General features: G+C 38.8%; 1 protein-coding gene across 1 annotated transcript; it reads right to left on the reverse strand.

The window, feature by feature from the left end:
- Window positions 1-19,625: 19,625 nt before the first annotated feature.
- TBX22 (T-box transcription factor 22) lies at window positions 19,626-27,641 on the reverse strand. Its single transcript, XM_060087740.1, has 8 exons — window positions 27,464-27,641; window positions 26,665-26,848; window positions 25,718-25,819; window positions 24,167-24,341; window positions 23,108-23,272; window positions 22,663-22,727; window positions 22,190-22,275; window positions 19,626-20,239 (listed from the first exon to the last, which is right to left on the reverse strand). The coding sequence occupies exons 1-8, from the start codon at window positions 27,639-27,641 to the stop codon at window positions 19,626-19,628; spliced, it is 1,569 nt and encodes a 522-aa protein (XP_059943723.1).
- Window positions 27,642-27,974: the final 333 nt, after the last annotated feature.

Consider the following 27,974-nt stretch of genomic DNA (forward strand, 5'->3'; position numbering starts at 1 on the left):
CCTTCAGGCTCTCTTCCTGCCGGCAGCCCCAGTCCTCTCCCTGCGCTCCGACTGAAAGCCGATACCTGAGCCTCAGCTCCCAGCCCCGCCCGCCCCGGCGGCCGAGCAGACAAGCCTCTTGGGCTGGTGTGTGCCTGAGGGCACCGGTCCTCTGTGCCAGAATCTCTCCGCTTTGCCCTCCGCACCCCTGTTGCTGTGCTCTCCTCTGCTACTCCGAAGCTTTCCCCCTCCGCCACCTGCAGTCTCTGCCCGCGAAGGGGCTTGTAGTGTGTAGAAACCTTCCCTCCTTCACGGCTCCCTCCCACTGGTGCAGGTCCCGTCCCTATCCTATTGTCTCTGTTTATTCTTTTTTTTCTTTTGCCCTGCCCAGGTATGTGGGGAGTTTCTTGCCTTTTGGGGTTCTGAGGTCTTCTGTCAGCGTTCAGTAGGTGTTCTGTAGGAGTTGTTCCACGTGTAGATGAATTTCTGATGTATCTGTGGGGAGGAAGGTGATCTCCGTGTCTTACTCTTCCGCCATCTTCCTCCGGGGCCCCCAGCATGTGTTTCTTTACTTAATCCTCAGCACCTAAAATGCCTTTCTTTTCCTCTGTGCTGAGTCCGGTCTCTCTTGCTCACAGGCGGCTGCATGCAGAGGCCTCACACGGGCCCGACTACCCAGAGCTCGTAGGTATCTTTTTGATACTCTATTTTTATTTTCTTCAGGTAGTAGGATTAGTGGATCCAGAAGTAGGATTACTGGATCATCTGGTAGTTCTATTTTTAATTTTTCAGCATAGTATTTGATATCCTAGCCAGTATTTCAACAAAAAGAAACAAAAACCATAAATATCATAAAGGAAGGAACAAAACTGTCCATATTTGCAGGTGGCATGGCATGGTAGCCTGCCTAGAAAATCCCAAGGAATCTACCAAAAGAAAAAAAAAATTCTAGAACTAAGTGAGTTCAGCAAGTTTGCAGGGTACAAGATCAACACACAAAAAAGCAATCACATTTCTTTGCACTAACAATGAATATACAACAACCAAAACAAAAAAACACAGTACTACTTACAATTGCTCCAAAGAACATGAAATACATAGATAAAATTCTAAAAAGATATGTACACAATGTATGTCGAAAGTACAAAATGCTGATGAAAGAAGTTTAAAAAAAACTAAATAAATGGTTAGGCATAAAATGTTTGTGGACTGGAATATTAATGAAATTTATTTTCATAGACATAGTCAACTAATTCTAAAATTTATATGGAAAGGTGGAAAGGCACTAGTATAGTAACAATCAGTTTGAAAAAGGAGAATAAAGTGGAGGAATTACTCTACCTGATATTATGAATTATTATATAGCTACCATAATCAAGACAGCATCATATTAGTAGAGAGCTAGAAACACAGATTAATGGAAAAAAATAAAGAATCCAGAAGTAGACCCACACAAATATGCCCAACTGATTTTTTAAATAGGTGCAAAATCAAGTCACTGTTCAATGGATCCATGACAAAAGAATTTCAGTAAATTGTGCTGAAAGAATTGCATATCCATAGGCCAAAAAAACCCAAAGAAAAAGTAAAAAGAACTTCGACCTAAACCTTACACTCTACATAAATTTCAGCACAATATGGATCACAAACTTAAATGTAAAACATAAAATCATAAAATTTTAGGAAAAGAAACACTGGAGAAATTCTTTGTGATCTAGGGCTAAGCAAACATTTCTTAAACTAGACAGTAAAATCATAATCCACAAATGGACAAAAATTGACAAATTGCTATAAGCATATTTATGTATATACACACAGGCATATACATATACTCTTAAAATGGGACAGTTTAAAAAAATTATACATTTAAAAGTGGCCAAAAGACATAAGCAGACATTTTATGGAAAAGGACATACAAATAGATAATAATCATATGAAAAGAGGTTCAATATCATTAACCATCAGGGGAATGCAAATTACAATCACAAGTTACCATTACAAGCTTATTGAAATAAGAACAACAACAACAACAACAAAACAGTACCACCACAAAATTCTGACCAGGAAACGGAAAAACTGGATCATTAATACATTGCTTCTGGGAATGTAAAATTGTACAGCCATTCTGCAAAACAATTTAGCAGTTTCCTCAAAAACTAGACATACAGTACCATACAACCCAACAATTGCAGTCTTGGACATTTACCCAGAGAGATGAAAACTTATTTTCACATAAAATCCTGTATATAAATGTTCATAAGAGTTTTAATTTTTTTAATTTTTATTTTATATTAAAGTATAGTTGATTAACAATGTTGTGTTACTTTCAAGTGTACCGTGAAGAGATTCAGATATACATATACATGTATCTATTCTTTTCCCATTTAGGTTATTACAGAGTACTGAACAGAGTTCCCTGTGCTATATAGTAGGTCTTTGTTAGTTATCTATTTTAAATATAGCAGTGTGTAAATGTCAATCCCAATCTCCCAATCTATCTCTCCCCCTCAACTTTCACACCTGGTAACTATAAATTTGTTCTCTAAGTCTGTGAGTCTATTTCTTTTGTATCTAACTTCGTTTGTATCTTTTTTTTTAAAGATCCATCCACATATAAGCAATATCATATGATATTTATATTTCTATGTCTGACTTACTTCATTTAGTATGATAATCTCCAGGTCCATCTATGTTGCTGCAAATGGCATTATTTCATTCTTTTTAGTGGCTGAGTAATAATCCATTGTATACATGTACTACATATTCTTTATCCATTCATCTGTCAATGGACATTTAGGTTGCTTCCATGTCTTGACTATTGTAAACAGTACTGCAATGAACACTTGGGTGCATGTATCCTTTTGAACCACGTTTTTCTTTGGATATACGCCCAGCAGTGGGATTGCTGGATCATATGGTAGCTCTATTTTTAGTTTCTTAAGGAAGCTCCATACTGTTCTCCATAGTGGCTCTACCAACTTACATTCCCACCAAGAGTGTAGGATGGTTCCCTTTTCTCCACACCCTCTCCAGCATGAATTGTTTGTAGACTTTTTGATGATGGCCATTCTGGTAGAGCTTCAATGAAATCCCTATCAAATTACCAATGGTATTTTCCACAGAAAATGAACAAAAAATATCTTAAAATTTGTATGGAGACACAAAAGACCCTGAATAGGCAAAGCAATCTTGAGAAAGAAAACCGGAGCTGGAGGAATCTGGCTCCCTGACTTCAGACTATACTACAAAGCTACAGTAATCGAAACAGTATGGTGCTGCCATGAAAACAGAAATATAGATTAATCGTACAGGATAGAAAGCCCAGAAATAAACCCATACACATGTGGCTTCCCTGGTGGAACAGTGGTTAAGAATACACCTGCCAATGCAAAGTACAAGGGTTTGAGCCCCGGTCTGGGAAAATCCCACATGCTGGGAGCAACTAAGCCTGTGTGTCACAACTACTGACCCTGTGCCCTAGAGCCTGCAAGCCACAACTACTGAACCTGAGTGCCACAACTACTGAAGCCCATGTGCCTAGAGACCGTGCTCCAGAACAAAGAGAAGCCACTACAATGAGAAACTCCCACACTGCAACAAAGGGTAGCCCCCACTCGCTGCAACTGGAGAAAGCCTGCACACAGCAATGAAGACCCAATGCAGCCAAAAATAAATGAATTAAATTAAATTTAAAAGAAACCACATGGCTAAAATCAATTAATCTACAGCAAAGGAGACAAGACTATACAATGGAGAAAAGACAGTCTCTTAAATAAATAGTGCTGGGAAAACTGAACAGCTACATGTCCAGTAAAAATATGAAATTAGAACATTCTTTAACACCACAAACAAAAATAAACTCAAAATGGAGTTTTTCCAAGATGTTGGAGGAGTAGGAGGATGTGGAGTTCATCTCTCCCTACAAACACATCAAGAATACATCTACAAATGGAATAATTCTCACAGAGCACCTGCTGAACACTAGCAGAGGACCTGGGACACCCAAAAGGACAAGAAAGATTCCCACATAACTGGGTAAGATAAAAAAAGAAGAAGGGAAAAAGAAGAGGAGAGGAATCAGGACGGGACCAGTACCCCAGTTGGGAGTTGAAGGTGAGGAGAGGTTCCCTCATCTGGGAAAGCCCCCTCACCAGAAGAAAGATCAGCTGGGGCAGAAGGGGAGCTTTGGGGGCTCAGAGGAGAGCACAGCATGTGGTCGGTGGCAGGCAGGAGAGAGTGAGACCTACATAAGGTCTGTTCCACAGCCCTGCATGCCCCAGCCTGAAATAGGTGTCCTCCAGTGTGCACAGAGGCTGGATGTTTGGAACGTGAGTTTTAGTGAGCAGACCTGGGGAGGGGACTGCTGTTTTCTGTGAGGAGACAGCCCGAAGGGAAGGGAATGAGGAGCTCCACAACTGCAAACGCTCATGGAGGAAGCCCAGACTGCCACAGAAGTGAAGGGCCATTGCTGTGTGATGCACAATGCATGGGGTTGGCTTTGAATCCTCTCTCCTCACACACCAGCCACTGCCTCCATGGGCACTAGGGAGGGCACCTGCTGGAGCCAGATACCATGTCCCCACCATCTGCTACCCCCACCCCCTGCCTGGGCAGCTCTGATCACTGCCTGATGGGCTCACAACTTCCAATTGCTACCACAACACCCTCTCACCAGCGCAGCCTGCTTGCCCCTATCACTGCCTTGGCTCTTTTCTGCCTGATGCGCTCCTGTGCTTCAGCAAACTCAGGAATAGACTCCAGTGAGAGGAACACATGTGAAGTTGGGGCTGAAAACACAGCTGAGCCCCAGAGGCCTTGTGACTAAGGAAGAAGAGCTGAAATATCTCCATGCAGTTGCATGAACCATGGAGTTACACCTCTGCTGACATCTTCCTAAATTCAGCATCTCTGAAACATCCAAAAGGACAAGAAGTACTCCTGCAGCTGGGATGCATATGGCTTTAACAGCTGTGGGCTTTGTGGGTGCATACACATGGGGGTTGGGCCAGGCCAGAGTCTGAACTGCCTCTATAGCCCCCACACTGGGCTCAGGTGCACAACTACAACAGTCCTGGGACCTGACCTCAGTGGTTCCATGTCAGTGGCCTCATGAAAACAATGCCTGAAAGTCACCAGGGTCAATTGCCAGCATACCCGCAGTTAAAGTGGGAACGAGAGAAGGGCAAATAACAGTGTACTTTGTGAGCCCACACAGTGAGCAAAAGGGGACAAAACAGAGCACATTCACAGGTGAGCAGCTCCAGAGGAAGAATATTCATTGGCTTCTTTTGCAGTGAGAGTTCTCCAATCCTGCCTATCTCATACCACAGGTCAGAAAAACAGCTAAGAAACATACCAGGGGGTCTCTACTCTAAAAATTAGGGAGCACACCCTGTGCCTGATAGGACAGTGACAACCACAGAGCAAAGGGCAGACCCCACTTAACATCCAGGGCAAGCTTTGGTCACCACAACACCAGTCAAGCCCCTTATCAAGGGGATAATGGCAAAGCTTCTACACCAAACTCACCCACCGGGGGCAGACACCAGAAGCAAAAGGAACTACGACCCTGCAGCCTGTAGAAAGGAGAGCACAAACACAGTAATTTAGACAAAATGAGAAGACAAAGAAATAAATTGCAGACAAAGGAGCAAGATAAATATTTACAAGAACAACTAAATGAAGAGGAGATAGGCAATTTACCTGAAAAATAATTCAGAGTAATGATAGTAAAGATGATACAAGATCTCAGAAAAAGAACAGAGTCACAGATCAAAGAGATACAAGAAATGTTTAACAAAAACCTAGAAGAACTAAATAACAAACAGCGATCAACAATAAAATAACTGAAATAAAAAATAACTAGAAGGAATCAATAGCAGAATAACTGAGGCAGAAGAACAGATAAGTGACCTGGAAGACAGAATGGTGGACATCACTGCCACATAATGGAATAAAGAAAAAGGAATGAAAGGAAATGAAAATAGTCTAAGAGACCTCTGGGACAACATTAAATGCACCAACATTCAGGTTATAGGGGTCCCAGAAGGAGAACAGAAAGGGAAAGGCCCTGAGAAAATACTTGAAGAGATTATAGTAAAAATCTTCCCAAACATGGGAAAGGAAATAGTCAACTAAGTCAAGGAAGTGCAGAGAGTCCCATACTGGAAAAACCCAAGGAGGAGCATGCTGAGATACATATTAATCAAACAAACAAAAATTAAATACAAAGGAAAAATATTAAAAGCAACAAAGGAAAAGCAACAAGTGACATACAAGGGAATCCCCACAAGGTTATCAGCTGATTGTTAAGCAGAAACTCTGCAGGCCAGAAGGAAGTGCCATGATATATTTAAAGTGATAAAAGGGAAGAACCTACAACCAAGAATACTCTACCCATAAAGGCTCTCATTCAAATTTGATGGAGATAAAAAAGCTTTATACACAAGCAAAAGCAAAGAGAATTCAACACCACAAAACCAGCTTTACAACGAATGGTAAAGGGACCTCTCTAGGCAGGAGGGGAAAAAGAGGCCACAACTAGAAACAAGAAAATCACAAATGGGAAAGCTCATTGGTAAAGGTAAACTTACAGTAAAAACAGGAACTCATCCATACACAAATATGATAACAAAACATGAAACCATGAGAAGCGGAGAGTACAAATGTAGGAAATGGGAATTGCATTTGAAATTAAGAGACCAGTAACTTAAAACAACCTTGTATATATACAGACTGCTTTATCAAAACCTCATCAGAAATGAAAACCAAATAACTACAAGAGATACACATACACAAATGAAAAAGCAACCCAAACACACTAAAGATGGTCATCAAACCACAAGAATCGGGAACAAAAGACAAAGAGAGGAAAAAAGACCTACAAAAAGACCCCAAAACAATTAAGAAAATGGCAAAAGAAACATACAGAACGATAATTACCTTAAATTTAAATGGATTAAAAGCTACAAGAAAGACATAGACTGGCTGAATAAATACAAAAGCAAGACCTGTGTATATGCTGTCTACAAGAGATCCACTTCAGACCTGGGGCATATACAGACTGAAAGTGAGGGGATGGAAAAAGATATTCCATGCAAATGGAAATCAAAAGAAAGCTGGAGTAGGAATACTCATATGAGTCAAAATAGACCAAAAAACAAAGACTGTTACAAGGGACAAGGAAGGACACTACGTAATGATCAAGGGATCAATTCAAGAAGAAGATATAACAATTGTAAATATATGTGAACTCAATATAGGAGCACCTCAATATATAAGGCAAATGCTAACAGGCATAGAAGGGGAAATCAACAGTAACACAATAATATTAGGGGACTTCAACACCCCACTTACACCAATAGACACATCATCTAGACAGAAAATTAATAAGGAAACACAGCCTTACCTAACAGATTGGATCAGATACACTTAACTGATATTTACAGGACATTCCATTCAAAAGCAGCAGAATACATTTTTTTCTCTGCACACAGAACATTATCTAAGGTAAGTCCCATCTTGGGACACAAATCAAACCTTTGTAAACTTAAGAACATAGAAATCATATCAAGTATCTTTTCTGACCACAAGCTTGTTAGATTAGAAATCAATTACAGGAAAAAAAAACAAAACTGAAAAACACAAACACATGGAGGCTTATCAATATGTTACTAAATGTCCAGTGGATCACTGAAGAAATCAGAGGAAATGAAAACATATCTAGAGACAAATGACAATGAAAACACGATGATCAAAAACCTATGGGATGCAGCAAAAGCAGTCATAAGAGGGAAGATTATAGCAATAAAATCTTGCCTCAAGAAACAAGAAAAATCACAATGATACAACCTAACCTTACACCTAAAGCACCTAGAGAAGGAAGAACAAATGAAACCCAAAGTTAGTAAAAGGAAAGAAATCACAATGATCAGAGGAGAAATAAATGAAAGAGAGACAAAGAAAACAATAACAAAGATCTATATAACTAAAATGTGGTTCTTTGAGAAGATAAACAAAATTGATAAACCAATAGTCAGACTCATCAAGAAAAAAGGGAGAGGACTCAAATCAATAAAATTAGAAATGAAAAAGGGGAAGTTACAACTGACACTGCAGAAATACAAAGTATCATAGGAGACTACTACAATAACTATATGACTATATGACAATAAAATGGACAACCTAGAAGAAAAGGACAAATTTGTACAAAGATACACACTTCCAACACTAAAACATGATGAAATAGAAAATATGAACAGACCAATCACAAGCACTGAAATTGAATCTGAGATTAAAAGTCTTCCCAGAAACAAAAGTCCAGGACCAGATGGTTTTACAGGTGAATCTTCTCAGACATTTAGGGAAGAGTTAACACCTACCCTTCTGAAACTCTTCTAAAATATGGCAGAGGAGGGAACAGTCCCAAGCTCATTCTACAAGGCCACCATCACCCAGATACCAAAACCTGACAAATATATTACAAAAAAAGAAAATTACAGGCCAATATTACTGATGAGTATAGACGCAAAAATCCTAAACAAAATAATAGCAAACCAAATCCAACAACACATTAAAAGGATCATACACATGATCAAATGGGATTTATCCCAGGGATGCAAGGACTTTTCAATATCTGAAGATCAATTAATGTGATGCAGCACTTCAACAAATCAAAGAATAAAAAACATATGATCATCTTAATAGATGCAGAAAAAGGTTTAGACAATATTCAACACCCCTGTATGATAAAAAAAAAGAATGCTCCAGAAATTCGGCATAGAGGGATCCTACCTCAACATAATATAGGCCATATATGACAAACCCACAGCAAACATTATTCTCAGTGGTGAAAAAATCAAAGCATTTCCTCTAAGATGAGGAAAAAGACAAGGATGTCCATTCTTGCCACTATTATTCCACAGAATTTTGGAAGTCCTAGGTATGGCAATCAGAGAAGAAAAAGAAATGGAAGGAATCCAAATTGGAAAATAAGTAAAACTGTCAATGTTTGCAAATGATATTATACTATACATAGAAAATCCTAAATATGCCACCAGAAATCTACTGTAGCTCATTAATACATTTTGTAAATTGCAGGATAGAAAATAAATACACAGAAATCTCTTGCATCCCTATACACTAACAATGAAAGATCAGAAAGACAAATTAAGGAAACACTCCCATTTGCCACTGCAACAAAAAGAATAAAATACCTAGGAATAAACCTACCTAAGGAGAAAAAAGACCTGTATGCAGAAAACTATACGACACTGATTAATAAAATCAAAGAGGACACACACTGATAGAGAGATATACCATGTTCTTGGATTGGAAGAATCAACATTGTGAAAATTATTATACTACCCAAAGCAATCTACAGATTCAATGCAATCCCTATCAAACTACCAATGGCATTTTTCACAGAACTAGAACAAAAAATTTCATAATTTGTATGGAAACCCAAAGACCCCAAACAGACAAAGCAATCTGGAGAAAGAAAAACGGAGCTGAAGTCAGGCTCCCTGACTTCAGACTATACTACAAAGCTACAGTAATTCACAAAAACAGAAATATAGATCAAAGGAACAGGATAGAAAGTCCAGAGATAAACCCACAGACCTATGGTCACCTAATCTATGACAAACGAGGCAAGACTATACAATGGAGAAAAGACAGTCTCTTCAGTAAGTGGTGCTGGGAAAACTGAAGAGATACATGTAAAAGAATGAAGTTAGAACACTCTCTATGATCATATATATAAATAAACCCAAAATTGATTAAGGACCTAAATATAAGGCCGGATACTATAAAACTCTTAGAGGAAAACATAGGCAGAACACTCTGTGACATAAATTGCAACAAGATCTTTCTTGATTCATCTCCTACAGTAGTGAAAATAAAAACAAAAATAAACAAATGAGACCAAATTAAACTTAACAGCTTTTGCACAGCAAAGGAAACCATAAACAAAACAAAAATACAATCCTCAGAATTGAAGGAAATATTTGCAAACAAAGCAACCAACAAGGGATTAATCTCCAAAATATACAAACAGCTCATGCAGCTCAATACCAAAGAAACAAACCACCCAATCAATGAATGGGTGGAAGATCTAAATAGACATTTCTCCAAAGAAGACATACAGATGGCTAAAAAGCACATGAAAAAATGCTCAACATCACTAATTCTTAGAAAAATCCAAATCAAATCTACAATGAGGTATCACCTGACACCAGTCAGAATGGCCATCATGAAAATGTCTACAAACAATAAATGCTGCAGAGGGTGTGGAGAAAAGGGAACCCTCCTACACTGTTGGTGGGAATGTAAACTATGGAGAATGTATGGAGGTTCCTTAGGAAACTAAACATGGAGGTATCATATGATCCAACAATCCTACTCCTGGGCATACATCCAGATAAACCATAATTCGAAAACATACATGACCCCAATGTTCATTACAGCATTATTTACAATAGCCAGGACACGGAATCAACCTAGATATCCATCGACAGAGGAGTGGATAAAGAAGATGTATCTATGTACAATGGAATATTACTCAGCCATAAAAAAGAAACAATGTCATTTGCAGCAACATGGATGGACCTAGAGAATGTCACACTGAGTGAAGTAAGTCAGAGAAAGACAAATATCATATGATATTGCTTATATTTGGAATTTAAAAAAGGGTACAAATGAACTTATCTACAGAACAGAAATAGAATTACAGATGTAGGAAACAAACTTATGGTTACCAGGGTGTAACGGAGGGGGGATAAAATGGGAGATTGAGCTTGACATATACACACTACTATATATAAAATAGATAACTAATAAGGACCTACTGTATAGCACAGGAAATTCTATTTAATATTCTGTAATGGCCTATATAGGAAAATAATCTAAAAAAGAGTGAATATACGTTTACATATAACTGATTTTCTTTGCTGTACACCTGAAACTAACAAAAATGTAAATCAACTATACTCCAATATATATATTTTTAAAAACTCAAAATGGGTTAAAGACATAAAACTTAAGACCAGATACTATAGAACTGTTTTTTTTTTTAACATCTTTATTGGAGTACAATTGTTTTACAATGGTGTGTTAGTTTCTGCTTTATAACAAAGTGAATGTTATACATATACATATGTTCCCATATCTCTTCCTTCTTGCATCTCTCTCTCTCCCACCCTCCCTATCCCAGCTCTCTAGGTGGTCACAAAGCACTGAGCTGATCTCCCTGTGCTATGCGGCTTCCTCCCACTAGCTATCTATTTTACGCTTGGTAGTGTATATATGTCCATGCCACTCTCTCACTTTGTCACAGCTTACCATTCCCCCTCCCCATATCCTCAAGTCCATTCTCTAGTAGGTCTGTGTATTTATTCCCGTCTTGCCCCTAGGTTCTTCATGACCTTGCTTTGTTTTTTATTCCCTTAGATTCCATATATATGTGTTAACATATGGTATTTGTTTTCCTTTCTCTGACTTACTTCACTCTGTATGACAGAATCCACCTCACTACAAATGACTCAAATTCATAGGGAATCCTAAAGATGCTACCAGAAAACTCCTAGAGATAATCAATGAATTTGGTAAAGTAGCAGGATACAAAATTAATGCACAGAAATCTCTGGCATTCCTATACACTAATGATGAAAAATCTGAAAGTGAAATTAAGAAAACACTCCCATTTACCATTGCAACAAAAATAATAATATATCTAGGAATAAACCTACCTAAGGAGACCAAAGTCCTGTATGCAGAAAGTTATAAGACACTGATGAAAGAAATTAAAGATGATACAAATAGATGAAGAGATATACCATGTTCATGGACTGGAAGAATCAACATTGTGAAAATGACTCTACTACCCAAAGCAATCTACAGATTTAATGCAATCCCTATCAAACTACTACTGGCATTTTTCACAGAACTAGAACAAAAATTTTCGCAATTTGCATGGAAACAAAAAAGACCCCGAATAGCCAAAGCAATCTCTTTTTTTTTTTTTTTTTTTTTGCAGTATGCGGGCCTCTCAGTGTTGTGGCCTCTCCTGTTGTGGAGCACAGCCTCCGGATGCACAGGCTCAGTGGCCATGGCTCACGGACCACGCCGCTCCGCGGCATGTGGGATCTTCCCGGACTGGGGCACAAACCCATGTCCCCTGCATCGGCAGGCGCACTCTCAACCACTGTGCCACCAGGGAAGCCCCAAAGCAATCTTGAGAAAGAAAAATGGAGCTGGTGGAATCAGGCTCCCTGACTTCAGACTATACTATAAAGCTATAGTAATCAAGACAGTACGGTACTGGCACAAAAACAGAAATATAGATCAATGGAACAGGATAGAAAGCCCAGAGATAAATGCATGCACATATGGTCACCTTATCTTTGATAAAGGAGGCAAGAATATACAGTGGAGAAGAGACAGCCTCTTCAATAAGTGGTGCTGGGAAAACTGGACGGGTACATGTAAAAGTATGAAGTTAGAACACTCCCTAACACCATACACAAAAATAAACTCAAAATGGATTAAAGACCTAAATGTAAGGCCAGACACTATAAAACTCTTAGAGGTAAACATAGAACAGTTTTTGACGGAAATCTCAGCAATATCTTTTTCAATCTGTCTCCTAGAGTAATGGAAATAAAAACAAAAATAAACAAATGGGACATAATTAAACTCAAAAGCTTTTGAATAGCAAAGAAAATCATAAACAAAACTAAAAGACAACCCACAGAATGGGAGAATATATTTGTGAACGATGTAACCGACAATGGATTAATGTCCACAATTTACAAACAGCTCATGCGGCTCAGTATCAAAAAAACAAACAACTGAATCAAAAAATGGACATAAGATCTAAATAGATATTTCTTCAAAGTAGACATACAGATGGCTAAGAGGCATATGAAAAGATTCTCACCATCGCTAATTATTAGAGAAATTCATAATAGCTTTATTTTTAATAGCCAAAAAATGGATACTACTCTTATGTCCCTCCACAAGTCAATAGTTAAAAGAACTGTGGTACATCCATACCATGGAATACAATTTAATGGAAACATACCCTCCCACTAATATTTTATTCATAGTCGTGTAGATCTGATAATGACTTATCTTAGAAGCATTATGCTATTGCAATACTTCATTATACTCTGTCTCATTTTAAATTTAGCATTAAGGAAATGTAGTATTTTTATTGTAACACCTCCTACATCTTTATCCAGGGACCTGTTGCCACTTTTGTCTTTAAATAAAATTGCTTGGTCCTGTGAAATGCAGGATTACATTTCTATCCAGTTAATTTGGGTTAGTATATTCTTGGTCATCAAAATACTCATGGCTTTGGGAACTTGATTTGGTAAATATTCATGGTGTATGAAGAAGCATTATCAATACTGTATGGCCTCAACCACATTTTAAAAATGTATGCTCAGTTGTGTGTAGACATACACAATGACTAGAACTCAAACCATACACTGCTTGTGATTATGAATAGTTTTGCATTGTCTCTTGTGTTTTTTAATTTGGAATAATATACATATAAACTTTTAGAAGTTGGAAAATAAATAAATGTTATTTAAAAAGTGCCATTCCTCCCCCCCACAGTCAAGTAGGAGAAACATGCATATGAACAACTAAACTAAAATATAGTATAATATGTGTGTGTGAAGCTTCATGTCTTTGTTAATGTCATCTAGAGCCCTCACCCACTGAGCAGCTCTGAATTTTAACTAACCAAGGGCTCAGGGCAACTGCCCTAAGTCAGCACACCCAAGGGACTGCTGAATGTGGCTACAACAACTGAGGGTAAACATTGGATCAGTTTATCCTAATCCCTTAGGTGTGGTGCTAGAGCCTACAGCGCCTTTTATTTTTTAACATCTTTATTGGAGTATAATTGCTTTACAATAGTGTGTTAGTTTCTGCTTTATAACAAAGTGAATCCGTTATACATATACATATGATCCCATATCTATTCGTGACACCCCATCCCTGCTCCAACATCATGAATGTTACAACTACAGGAAATAATCATGGTGACAGTTTACAAAGTGATGGTATATTTGCCAAATAGTTCTTTCTTCTGCTTGGTATCACAGTTTGAAGAAGATCCAACCTGAGTTTTGAAAACATAGTTATTAATGTAGCATTTAAATACTAAGTATTTGGCCTGCACATGAATTCCTGTAAAGAAATCCAGATAAATATCTGTGTAAATGCAGTAGTGGGTAACTTTGCTACTTCAACTTGAGTGTTACGAGGTATGCTTCTTTCAATGGGATAATTATTTGTTGGTGTTTCTATGAGACAGTTTTTCCTAAAATTTACAAAATTCAATAAAGCAAAAATCCAGTATGATTAGACATTAGAATAATTGGTAAGAGGTCACAAAATCTTCATGTCACAAAAGAAATATGAAAGTTCAATTTTAGGCAAAATTTAAATAAAGGCAAAATACTAAATCATCAACACTTTCCAAAAACTAGCATAAAAATGGGAGACTGAATTATGTATTTAATCAAAACATCTTTAATTTAAAGACATTAATTTTGGGACTTCCCTGGTGGCACAGTGGTTAAGAATCCGCTTACCAATGCAAGGGACATGGGTTCGAGCCCTGGTCTAGGAAGATCCCACATGCTGGGAGGAACTAAGCTCGTGTGCCACAGCTACTGAGCCTGTGCTCTAGAGCCCACAAGCTACAACTACTTTGCCCATGCACCATAACTACTAAAGCCCACATGCCTAGAGACTGTGCTCCACAAAAAGAGAAGCCACCACAATGAGAAGCCCATGCACCACAACAGAGTAGCCCCCACTCGTCACAACTAGAGAAAGCCCGCACGCAGAAACAAAGACCCAACACAGCCAAAAATAAATAAATAAATAAATAAATAAATAAATAAATAGATAGATAAATACATTATAATAAAAAGACGTTAATTTTAGCCAATAGAAAACACGGTGGCTTCCCTGGTGGCATAGTGGTTGAGAGTCCGCCTGCCGATGCAGGGGACACGGGTTCGTGCCCCGGTCCGGGAAGATCCCACATGCCGTGGAGCGGCTAGGCCCGTGAGCCATGGCCGCTGAGCCTGTGCGTCCAGAGCCTGTGCTCCGCAACGGGAGAGGCCCCAACAGTGAGAGGCTCGCATACCGCACAAAAAAAAAAAAAAAAGAAAACACGATTTTATTCCTTTTGTTCTAGTAAAATTCTGAATTATATAAACAATTGTCTACATCTAAAATAATACATTATACTTTGTCACGTGCCTAAGTATGTGATCTTAAATCCAAAATAATAATTCTGTCATCTTTAACAATAACAGATATATGATAATTTGATAAAAGAGTTCAATGATACAACTTGTACTATAATTTCAAGGTTTTCTATTATATTTAATTTCAAATTTTGTAACTCTTTTAGGTACTTTGAAAAATAAATCCAGTATACATGTGCACATTTCAACTAAGTAGAAATATCCCATCACTATTCTCTAAATACCTGCTCACTATAATTCATGTTTACATATTAATGTGCAGTACAAATTTGTAAACATGAACATATGAAACTTTGAACGGAAATAATACTAGTCTTTTTCCTCTCAATATTTTATTGAAACGTCATGTTAAAAGTTGGCCAGCACCACACATGTAAATAGTTTTAATACTGGATGTGTTTAAAACGTTCTGTATATTTATTTGTTTTTTGTTGACATCTAAACCATGTTTATTTGAACAGTTTTAATACAAATTATCATTTAATTGTAGACAAAACCTAAGAGGATTAAATGTATATGAAGGCACCTACATCGAAGCAACAGCCACCAATGCCTAAGCTATGCATTTGGTTGTTTTAAACTGCTCTAATAAACATGTTAAATTCCAGCAAAATCAACTGGTAAACTGTTGCTGTATGCCAGGATATTATTGTTATTTTGGCTAAATAAAGATTTTTCTGCACAAAGGCAACATATCCCTAAATTGGAGTATAAACATTGTACTTCCACCCTGTCAATTCAATTCACAAAAATACAGTACATGCAATTAGACATTTCTAAGTATATTTAAATCTGCCTGTTCTCACAAGTATATGTAATTAATAGTATAAGTACACAATGATTAGATGTTCTTCATAGCATCCTTATTTTTGAGAAGAGGAGGGAGAAAAAGCAACATAGTATAAATTATTTTAAACAAAACTAAACTAAAACCCACTGGTTATATAAATTATAGTGTGACATCTGGAATTTATCAAATTGCTTATTCAAATAAGGAAATTATTTGTTATTGAGGTTTAATAAAGGGATAACAACTGTGTATTACCATACTATATACATGGACATATAGCACTATTGTCTCAAAGCATCTAGATTTGTCATTAGAATATTTGTATATTTTTGTAAAATATATTTTACATATTTGTACAAAACTTTTATTTCAATTATGCCTTGGCTTAGCATTCATCAGTAACTGTTAAAAGATACATGTTACCAGCTTTACGTGCACCTTGATTTTCCCCAATGTGCATACTATAAATGATTAGGATAATGAAAGGGAAATCTTCCATAATGTCCAATAAAGATGCTTGTCTTTATTCATTGTTGGCACGTTTTCAAGTTGTCATCACATAGAACTCTGATCATTCAAAGACTGATTCACTGATTCATCCCTTGCTGATTCTAATTGTTCATTTCTTTTTGTGCCATAGACATACTTAAACCTCACAAAAGAAGGATGAAATCATGTCTACTCCTAGAATGTATGTATAACCCATGCCTAATAGCAGTGAAATATCATGAATATCTACCTTCATAACTTGAAGAAAATATAATTCTTTATTTTTGTAATACAGCGAAAAGGAGCAATGATATTGATGTTTGAAGACTCTAATATTATGTAATATAGAATTATGTATTAGAATTTGAAATGTAATGTCCAGGGGGCATAACCCCTCTGTTTAATGAAACAAATAACAGTTTTGGTGTTCTAAGTTTGTTACCTAAAGTTATATTTTGGTGAGTAAAATGTAACAAATAGAGGATTTATCCACTTAGACATATGTTCTGCAAACAGGCTCAAACTTGAATTCAAGCCCTTGATTTCATCTTGATGTTCCACATAGTAGAACCTTTCTGACACGGGAATTTGACTATAGGTCTCAGCTTGACTGGAGGTTGTGCAAAGATAAGGCAACATTCACTTATTTCCTGACTCAATGTACAAATTTTACAGAGTTGATGAGAAGTTTATTTTCTCTATATTTATTTAGGGTAAGTCATATAACTAGGTCAGGTTAAGAATCAGATTTTATAAATCTAGATAACTGAATTAAAATGGTTTCTTTTGAATGGGATGAAAGGGTGAATGTATATATATGGTCAAACCAAATGGAAATACAAGTTTTAATTATTAGACTTGGGAGTCTACTAAGTATCATTTGGCCACTTTCATTTGCTAACTATTTCATACCTTATCTAACTAGAGTGGCTTTAGATTTCTGTAGGATTTTTAAAGCAAACCTAATATTTAGTTGGCACAGTTGAAATTAATATAATTCCATAGCATTTTCTTTTTTATTCCATTTACCAATTTACCTCAATTTACCAAGTTACTCAAGTTTTGCACCATCCTATTGGGTAGTAATAATTTATTTAATATAAAATAGTAAGGGCACTAAATACAAATTGTGCATGAATTAGAGGTGTTAGCAAGTTACTCGTCTGTTTCCTGCAGATGAGTAACTTGCTCAGAAAATAGGGGACTGCTTACTGAACTTCTTAAGGTCTCTTCCAAGTCTAATTTTCTATAAAGAATTTCCCTTGGTTACTTCTTCTTTTTCAATTAAAAGTATGAAATGACAATTTATGAACATTATTTAAAAACAGCTTAAAATAGATGTCTAGATTCTAGCCTTTAAATTTTTGCTCCTTAATATAAATCGCCTTTACACATATAGTTCTGTATTATCAATTTTATATGGGTTACATATAGAAAAATTATCTGAAGTATAAAATATGGGGTATATGTACTTGAGCAGCTACAAAATTTATGCTGTCTTATAAATAATCATTAAAAAGTAACCCAGAGATTTTCTGGATTTTGCAATCAAATACTTTATGTTGTTAGTTGCTAAGTATCTGCCATCAGAATAAGTTTCGCTATAATCTGATGTGGGAGTTTTTGCTTTAAAAAATCCTAATTTATTTTAGTGGTAAAAGTTAGCCTACAGCTTTCCTGTTTTGGAGTAGACAGAAATAACGTGTACTTTCTACTTTAATCCTTGATTTGATAAACTTGGGTAGTACAGGTTTTCTGCCTCAAAGATTTTTATAGCAGGTACCTAATTAGTCTGGGCCATAAATAATATTTCATCTTGACTAGAATACTCAGTTTGAATGTAACTATGTGCTGTTCTATCCCTAAGCCCAGAAGTGAAAGGGCATATCATTTTAATACATATATAAGAAGGTATATTCATAAGGTACATTTGAGAGGAAAAAACATTTTGAGCAAAATAAATAATAATGACATGCTCTTCCTAATATGTGTTGGAAAACTCTTAAAAAACAGTTTATCAGTGTATTTAGTTTGTTAAGTCATACTATTGTGATATGAAGGGCCCTGGCTTAATAAATTGTAGAGCTAGTAGCATGAAAAATTAAAATTCAATTCATCTTAAGGATGTAGAGGTTATATGTAGGTTATACTTAACAAGTCTTTTCAGAAAATTTAGGACCAGGTGAAAGGAAACTTTTCAACTTCATAGCCTAAAATAAAGTCTTATTTATGTTACGCTACTTTTGTCCAATTTACCATGATTGACGCAGAGGACTGAAATTAATTGTACCATTGTAATGATGTTTTCATATTTATGGATTCAAATATATTCTCTCCCTTCAAATCATAACTTCTCAGTCTTTTTGGAGAGCTACAACAATTTGTTTTTGTAAACTGTGTATATAAAATACCGGCTTTGTTAAGGACTAAGTAAACAAGCATCACCTGAGAATTACCCAAAAAATAAAAGAGAATAAAAGATCAAATTTACTTAGAATATTTTGCTTTTCATTTAATCTTTGTGTTCCTTCAGGATTAAATGGCCCTTAGGCTTCAAATATTAATATTAGAATGTTTATGTCTTTATTTGTACCTTAAAATTGAGAGTAGTAGTTCCCTCAACAGCAGAGTATAAAAATATAATGAAAATGAAATTTTTTCTACAATTACTAGATAGATAATTACAATGAAGCCAATATTCATAGATAAAAACTGTAATTGTTTCACTACCTTCACAGGAATTAAATCCACCTTCCTTTGGTCATTGTCAATATGCAAGAGGCAGTTGATGTGGTAAACAGGCTTCACTATAATTAGAGATTTCATCACCTGAAGTCACTTTTCACTGTAGTCTACCTCATCAAACAATATTCACTGAGGATCTTATTTTGAGGCCTAAGGCTACTGTAATCAGCCTTCTTACAAACATATCATAAGGCACTTTAAATGCAGAACAGAGGAATACCCTCTGATAATGAAGCTTTTTAAGCCCATTAGCTCTTTACCTTTTTTGGCTACAAATAAAGAAATATATGCTTACATGTAATTGTTTTAGGAACTTGGCTATTCCATTAAAGACAATGGTTAATTTTTGGATACCAACGAGCATGAATGCATTTGCCTTCTATTAAAGAAACTTGACTTTTGTCATTCACTTTGAGATGGTTGGTAGCATTTACCCGTCTAGATGGCATGGAGAAGTTGTACCTATAAAAGCCATAGGGAGGATGGAAAGAGCAACCAATTGCTTCCCGGGCAATGGGGTTGGGTGATAAAATATTTCCAGGTGCCTGTAATCCATACAACGTTTGACTGGAAGAATTAGATGCTTGTTGACACTGTCCATTGCAGTCTTCAGATGAACCGTATTTTGAATTGGTGGCCCCCAAGGAAGATAAAATGGGAACTTCCATCATGAGTGGGGCTAAAGACTGAGAACTGCTGCTGCTTGCTAGCTTTTCAGGAGCAGGCAAGACAAGAGGCTGCTGACGCCAAAAGTTAGTTGGGCAAATCTTGTAGCAAAGGGGCAGGTTGATATTGTGTAGGTACACCTCTGGACAGGGCATTCCAAGGGAGCTTGTAGGTATGTGAAATGTTGGAGGGGAGCAAGGTGGAGAAAGCAAAGAGTTCAAAGGAGAGGGAGCCCCTCCACTAGAGGTCGCTGGAGATGAGCCATTGCTTCCACCTGTGAATGACAATTCAGTCAATGAACAATGAACTAAATTTTCCTACTGAATCAGTGATCATGTCCATAACTATCCCTGCTTCATTCTTAGATTAGCTTTCCTTTCAAGTTCACAGTTATTTTAAGTCCTTTGAAAAGAACATTCCTCTGACCAAAGTTGAATATGGTATCTCTACTACTACCACTATTACTTTTGGCATTATTATTATGTATCATGCATTGAGCATTCACTATGCTTTAGAACTATACTAGGCACTTGAACAACATTTATTCAGTGAATTACAAAAGAAGCCCAATTAAATATGATCCAGAGCCAATTATATCTTACAAGTAAAAGCTGTCTTTTAACCATAAAATAATACTAAAACAAGCACTTGATTAAATTGAACAAATTGGTTTTTTGATATTTTATAGAAAGTTTCAGTCTGATTAAAAAATCAGTGCATATGAAAGTAATCTTATAAATTAAAATAAAATCTAAATATATTAGTTTTTTTCTTATATGAAAATCATAGATGGGGAAAGTTCGATAGTGTACTATATCAAGAGTAAAAGAGAGTTTTGCAGGTTAAAAATACCAAGATGAAAATGAAAGTGTTCATATCAATGTTGCCAGGTGATCTTTTATGGTTGCCTAGCATCTACTAAAATTAGGGATAGATATAAGGTCCAGGAAAATCTAGATTTTACACCTTATATTTGTAAGTATTTAAATTTTTTTAAAAAAATGGTTATTGATTGAACTTGATCAAATTTTGTGGGTTTTCTTTTTAGGTGCTACTGTTTTTCTTAACTATTTTTATATACAGACATAGGCTAATCCTTTGTCAACAGCATGGCAAATATATTCTATAATTAAATATCCAAAAGTTATTTAAAAAACTGGTGCCCCTTTTCTTTGCAATTTGAGAGCATTCTGGACATTTTAAATAATTAAGAAAATTGTGTATTTTAAATTATCAATTAATGATCATGGTTAGCTTTATTTTTAAATTACTGCACCATGTGTTGACACGGATATTTTAAAAGCATGTTGCCTAGATTCTATTAAAGTGATACTATCAAATAAGTGTTCATATTTTTCTATGCAACTCTCTAAACCAAATTAATACAGTCAATTGAGTGAAATATTTCACTAAATAATTAGACTTGATCTCTTCACATTTCAATTAGTTGTTATGGTATCATGTAAAATTCAAGCTAACTATAATGTGATGGTAACCTTCAATTAATGTTTAAAGTCAAACAACTTTAATGGAGTAAAGACAAAAGGGTAAAATGATTCCATATTGCTCACGAATAAAGATCTTCTATTTATCCTTAAATATCAGAGTAAATGAAGGTATGCATTCTTCCACCAGAAAGCCTGCATTGTCAAATTATTATTTAGTCATGTAATGTACTACCTGAGAACAAATACCTTGCAAATATTTTAAATGCTTACGGCAATTAAACTAATTGCCATGGCTTAGTATTGTTTTCAACATTTATTTTCCCTAGTCACAACAAAAGGAAAATTAGAGTCAAGTGATGATGAAATTTAATGGGAGTCATTTTTATCATGTGCTGAAAGTTTCTCATAAAATATTTATTTCAATATCTAACATGTTTGCAAATAAGACCACTAGTGCACCACAGGCAGATCCTAAAGAATATGAGATAGTGAGATGCTGAAGAATCCAAGTGATTTCTATCGCTCTCAGGATGTATGATAACCCAAGAAGACACAAGTCAGTAAATCCACCATTACCACGTTTATGCTCTTTTCCTTCTTGCCAGTTACCTTCCCTTTTTGCTTCTTACCTCCTCATCAGGATAAATATATACCCACTTGATTTTAAACACATTTTATGGCATGTACTTATCCACTTTTGTAGTATTTGTACAGAGGTTCTGGCTGTTGTTATTTCAATAACATTTAAAAATGAAAATTAATAAAACTTTTCTTACTTGGTGTGTCTGCACCAAAAGTTTTAAAATCCAAAGTGAGAGAAGGCCTCCATGGGTAGGTCTCTAAAACCCCATCCAATGCACCTCTGAAAAAGAGATTCAAACTTTAGCAAGTCCAGAATGCAATTCCTGAAAATAATAATTTGTGTAAGCTTTTGAGTTATTTTGTTATAGTTTGTAGGGGTGACTATCTGAAATGTTTTTCTTTTATAGATAGACTTCTGAATAAAATTCCAAGTGATTATTCCCTGAATAAAAACCTAAGAATCTAGAATAAGCAATATCTTAAAAGTGGGTTGGGGAGGGAGTGGGAGGAGGCAAGATTTTGAAGACAAAACGCCCAGGTTTCTTTCTTACTACCTATTTATTAGTTACAAAATTTAGGGACTCAGTCTCTGAGCCAGAGTTTCCTTAGCTGTTATACCTGTGAAAAGGGCTATATAAATATTGGATGTGACTGTTATATGGTTTACCTGTTTCTTCCGGGATCTCTAAATCCTTTAGCAAAAGGATTCCTGTCTATTTTCAGTTTGGTAATCTATGAATTCAAAAGAGAAAGAAAGATAAAGTCAGTGCCCTCAGTAAAAACACTGTCACTGTTGCTTTTAATGGTTACAACAACCACACAAGTTTTCAACATGTAATACGGCATGTTAAATAAATGTAAGCATATTGCTAAGTAAAATTTGGAATGTTTTATCTCCTTTCTCTCCTGACACTCCCAGTTCTACTCTCCTTTCTATCCTTTCTAACATAAGATCCACACAATACATAATCAAACTTGCCTTGATGACAACGCAATAATGCTATGAATTTCTTTTTAATTCTGGAAAATTCAATCCATATAGTACAGCTTCACTCTTTCCCTAAAGTTTCTCTGGAGCCATCCCTGCTTGCCTGGGACTGAGTTGGCTTTACCTGCTGGTTTTGATAAGCTGTCACCGTGGTGAACTCAGTTTCTTTAAAGGAGAATGTTTTAACCCCTTCAGCAGGCAGGGACTGAATCCGGGACATGTCGACCCTGCTGTCCTGCTTCATCACGTGCACACGGGGCTTGTACTTGTGCATGGACTGCAGAATGATCTGGAGGAGAAATCAGTGGTCAAATGCTGCCTAGTAATTGGCTTCCCCTCCCCCACACTGTCCCCCTCTCATCAGCACCCCCAACTTTCTCACACAAAAGTGAAGCTAAACCAGAAAGCCTAGGCTAGCCACACACAAGGACTTTTCTTTGCCATTTGGCCCTGAACAGAGTCCTTCAGGCATAAGGGGTTTCAGGAACGGGGCACCACAGCACACCAGGAAGCAGTGATTCCATTTCCAGTTGGGGTCCTTTCCTGCTTCCAAATGTGGGTGACCATGTGATGTTCCCAAGAGTTATTGGGATCTAACTGCCTGCCATAAGTTCTCTGGGCTTAGATAACTGATGGGAAAACATTTGACATCCCCCACCTCCTAAGCCCAGGAGCATCCTTCTTCCTTTTGTGGCTGGCACAGGGCCAGGCCAGGCAGGGCAGAGGCGAGGTGCACCTGGGAAGAAGGTTCAAGATCTAGGTGACTTGAAAAGGCCTTCCATTAGGGCGGGTTGTGGAGAAGATTCCCACCATACCATGTCACACAGAAGGTGCCCATCAGGGGAAGGCAATCAGAGCCCACAGTGATTGCCAGGGAGGCTGAAGTGCCAGAGATCTCAGGGAAGCATTCCCTTTCACTGTCCCAGAACAGGCATCCTGGCTTAAACAAGTCTCCTCTGGTCCTCAAACTCATTTCACTCACCATCCTCAACGCCCAGCACTCTCAGATGCCAAATAAAAGTCACAAGAGCTACTTTGGCCACAGGCCTAGAACTTGGACAGTTCCTAAAGACTACAACTAGCACATCTGGGAGACGCCTCCTTGGCTTCTCCAGGGTGACCCTCCAGCTGACACCTTGGCATCCCCCTCCTCTACTCGGGACAAAGGATTGCACACACTTACATGGCCTTTGTCGTCCATCTCGTTGTTGGTGAGTTTCACGCGATCAAAGCTGATGATTTGACGCATCCATGTCTCTCCCGAACAAGGCGAGTCCGGGTGAACATAGAACCTGGGAGTGATGCATGAGTGGTCTGTATTCCCGGCTACCATCCACTGCGAGCTGTGATACACGTATCTGAAAATGAGCAGAGTGTGGCTTTAGGCGCAGCAGGCCAAAGCCAGGAGCAGGGGCTACCGCGATCCCATCCTAAAGGCCTAGGCCAAGGTTTGCCTGCTAATCTCAAAGGCAACTAGTAAAAGATACAACTTCATTTCTAAAGAGTGTCTAGGGATAAAAAGCAAACTGTAAATAAGCATACGTCATTAAAATGTAGTGAAGTGCCAGGGTCAAGTATAGTGTCATGGGGTTTCAGAGTCTGGTTTGTATTTCCTCACAGAAACCGCAACAAAAATTCATCTAACCCGTTTTACCGAGCAGAGGCACCCGAAAAATCCTCCTGTCCTACAAGCGTCAGGGAAGAAGCAGAAGGGTGAGGGAAAGTGTCTGTGCATCGCACCGCCACCAGACCAGTAGTCTTGGAAGCCCCTTTGTCCACAATGCTTTACATCAGAATACCCTCAAGGAACTCTGCCCGCTGCGGCCTCGGGGCTGATTTTCGCATTGTCTTCAATTTCAACCGCTAAATTATGCGCCGAATTCCCAAGCCAGCTGAAACGTGATAAGCAGCTTGTTCTGCTATTTCTGGGCTACGGCCCCAGTAGGCTCTTGAGCCCAGCCTTCTTTTTACCCCTCACTCCCAGCACTGGGTGCGTTGCAGGCGGTTTCCTAGAAAGGCTAGACACCCACTTCAGTCGAACGCTCACAGGCTGAGTGCAGGCGGCTGCCGCCCAACCCCCATACCCCTGAGCTAAAGCGCTGGCCGACCCGAGCTTCTGGGCTGCCAGCAAAGAAGGGCCTCTTGGCTTTAGATCAGTTCGGCCACTTTTAGCCTGCTTTAAGTAGAGAGCTTACATCAAGAGAAAGGTTACTTGTATTCTCCGGGACCTGGCCTCCGCTTCAGGGGAGAGGCTAAGGAAGGAAGAAAAATAGACTTAGGCGAGATAACTGCTAGACTAGCTTTGGGTGGCAAATCAGGGCATCGCTCAAGGACCCTACTGCTAAAGTAGCACACCCCAGAGCCCGGTAGGGCCCCAGAAGCCCAGGCATTTCTCCCCAAATTCCTTTAAACAGCTTCCCTCCCAGATGCCCGAGCCAAAACCCTCGGCAGTTTGCAGAGCCAAGGCTAGAGAAGTGGGTAGGCAAGAGGTTTGGGGGACACTGAAGCACCAGCTGGAACCTGTGATCCAGGAGTGAGAGGAAAGAAGAACAAGCCTGCTTTTCTCTCAGTCTGAACTCCCTGAACTCCAGTTTGAGGGAGAAAATTCAACTCTCAAAGCCCACAGGGGAGCAATTACCCCTACCATGGTAGAGTTTTCAAAACAGCACTCTCAGGTTCCATAGATATGAATCCCCATTCCCAGCCTGTGGTACCCTCCTTTGGGCCTGGTTACCTATAGCGTTTGAAATCCACCGGCACCACATCGAAGGCCACATAGTACTGTTTCCCTGGGTCCAGTCCTTTTATCTTGACCCGAACAGAGGGGAACATCCTCCTGTGGGAGAGAAAATAGCGACTGACCTGGGCACTATTAGAAATGTTTGGAGCCAGGTGGGGCTGGGGACAAATGAAAAGTAAAGGAATAAACAATACTCTTCTTATTCTAGACAGGTTCAGTGAATGAGATTTGCTACATGAGGAAAGATTGTTGGTTACATGTTTGATTGAACAAACTCAGGATTTTTGAGTGGATCAGAATATCCTTACCACAAGGCTTTGCCCACCCCACTTCCTATCACCACCATAATAAAAAGCTATAGAAGAAAATGTAGGAAAGAAACAGCTGTGCCCCTCCCCTGAGTTTTCAGCGGTACTTTCTGTGAGGAAGATTTGGGAAAGACTGAAATTAGGAAGATTCACACACAAAAAAATTACCCAGCTGATGTGAAGAAAATGCCACACAGGAAAAGTTGGAAGAGGGAAAGCCCCACCTCAAATTGACCTGGGCTCAGGCAGTGGGCTGGGAACCTGCTAGATGGGGTATTGTCCACTGATAACTGTGAGGCTTTAACAGAAAGGCCTGGCCATAGCTTAAGATGTGGGGGTGGCATCTGGCACCTGCCTTGGGAGGTCTAATTTTTGTCATATACTACACAGGCAGGAGCTGCAAAAATGAGTTCTTGGAATCAGGGTGTACAGGAAAGAAAGGCCGAGCCACTAACATGGGCCAGGCAAGGCCTAGTCTGGTCGATTGAGAGGCACTGGCTTCCAATATCTGTCTGGGGTGGGGATATGGGGAGAAGAGTACCAAAGCTTAAAACTGGAGGCACCCATCTTATGAGAGCAGAACATTAAGTGCCTACTGTGTGCGGCCCTTGAACAGCTTGGGCAAAGCCGAACCTGCCCGCCTTGGTAATGATCATCTCAGTTCCAATGTCATGAAATCTCTTCCACAGCTCAGATCCTTGAAGCTCCACTTGGATAGCATCTTTTTCTTCCAGACTTCCGAAGCTGTTGCAGCCGCCACTGCTGCCTCCACAGCCTGAGAAAGTAGTTGCTAAGGGCTCTGTCTTGGGTCGCTTTTCTGCTGGACACAGAGACGCTGAGAGTTTGAGAGAGCTTCGCAGTTCCCGCGCCCCCTTCTCACTGACGCCTGTCTCAGAACAGACCGGCCTTGTCTCTTCCCCGGGAACCTTGGCGACTGATCTCTAAATTCCCCACAACACCCACTCTGGCCCCCTGATGGAGAGAAAGGGGCCCAGGTAGCGCCCTGTGAAATGCATGACCCTTCTTCAAATTTGCCCATCCTCATCTCTCTCGGAGACTTTTGGTCCCTGATGCTGAATCCCCTCAGGATCTGGGTCCATGTCCTGCTTCCTAACCCGAAAAACATTCACACTCTGGCTCTCGGGGCTTCCGGGAGGTTGGAGAGTCTCTCTTCATAAATCTGTGGGGACCCTCCCCTTCACCGCAAATGAACCACAACACTATGGGCTTAACGTGGAGCCTCTGAAACTTCCCCCTACAGCCAGATGGCTGAGGTATCCCCGCCGCCCCGTACGCGGCCATCGCTGGGCCAAGACATCCTTTGATAGGGCTAGCCGCCCTCCTGCAGCGACGCGGCGCTAGTCTGAGACCTTCCGATCCAGCAAGCCATGGTAGCCGGCGCTGGGATTTGGGCCGCGGTAGGGGTACTCACCAGGCTGCTCGCTCTTCCTTCCTGCGGCGCTGCTCCTTCTCTCCTCCTCCGCCTCTCCACCCTCTTTCTCAAGCAGCTCAAGTTGCGCCTCCTCTCTTGCGTCTCGCAGTTTTCTTTTGCTGGGTCTCCCCACCAAGGCTTCCACCGAGAAGGCGTGCGCCCGAGAGCTCAGAGCCATCCCTGGAGAGGGTGAAGAGAACGTACTCTGCAAAGTTTCAACCTGAGCTGGGTTAGGGAGGGAGAGGGTGGGAGGGCGCAGAGGACAGGCAAAGGAGGGAAAGCGGGAAAATCAGAAAAAAACTGAAAACTCAGAAAACAATTTCTTAATCTATATTCAGGGGGAAAAATGTGTGTGTGTATAATTTTTATATATACGTATAGAATTTCTTTGAATAGACAGAATGAAAGGAGATTAAACTGGAGCCAGAGTCCTCTAGAGTCTAGTCCCCTTTCCCTTTTCGCTCTTCTCCCTCCCAGTGGACATGTGCGGAACATCAGTCCTCAAGTCCCA

This window comes from Mesoplodon densirostris, chromosome X (genome assembly GCF_025265405.1).
Source record: "Mesoplodon densirostris isolate mMesDen1 chromosome X, mMesDen1 primary haplotype, whole genome shotgun sequence".
Classification (NCBI taxonomy): Eukaryota; Metazoa; Chordata; class Mammalia; order Artiodactyla; family Ziphiidae; genus Mesoplodon; species Mesoplodon densirostris.

Excerpts from the sequence above, each read along its gene's own strand:
- TBX22 (XM_060087740.1), bottom strand. The coding sequence starts at position 27,641 with ATGGCTCTGAGCTCTCGGGCGCACGCCTTCTCGGTGGAAGCCTTGGTG. Across the intron at positions 22,276-22,662 it reads AGAGATCCCGGAAGAAACAG|AGGTGCATTGGATGGGGTTT; the intron begins GTAAACCATATA and ends TCTCTTTTTCAG. Across the intron at positions 20,240-22,189 it reads TTTTGGTGCAGACACACCAA|GTGGAAGCAATGGCTCATCT; the intron begins GTAAGAAAAGTT and ends TGTCATTCACAG.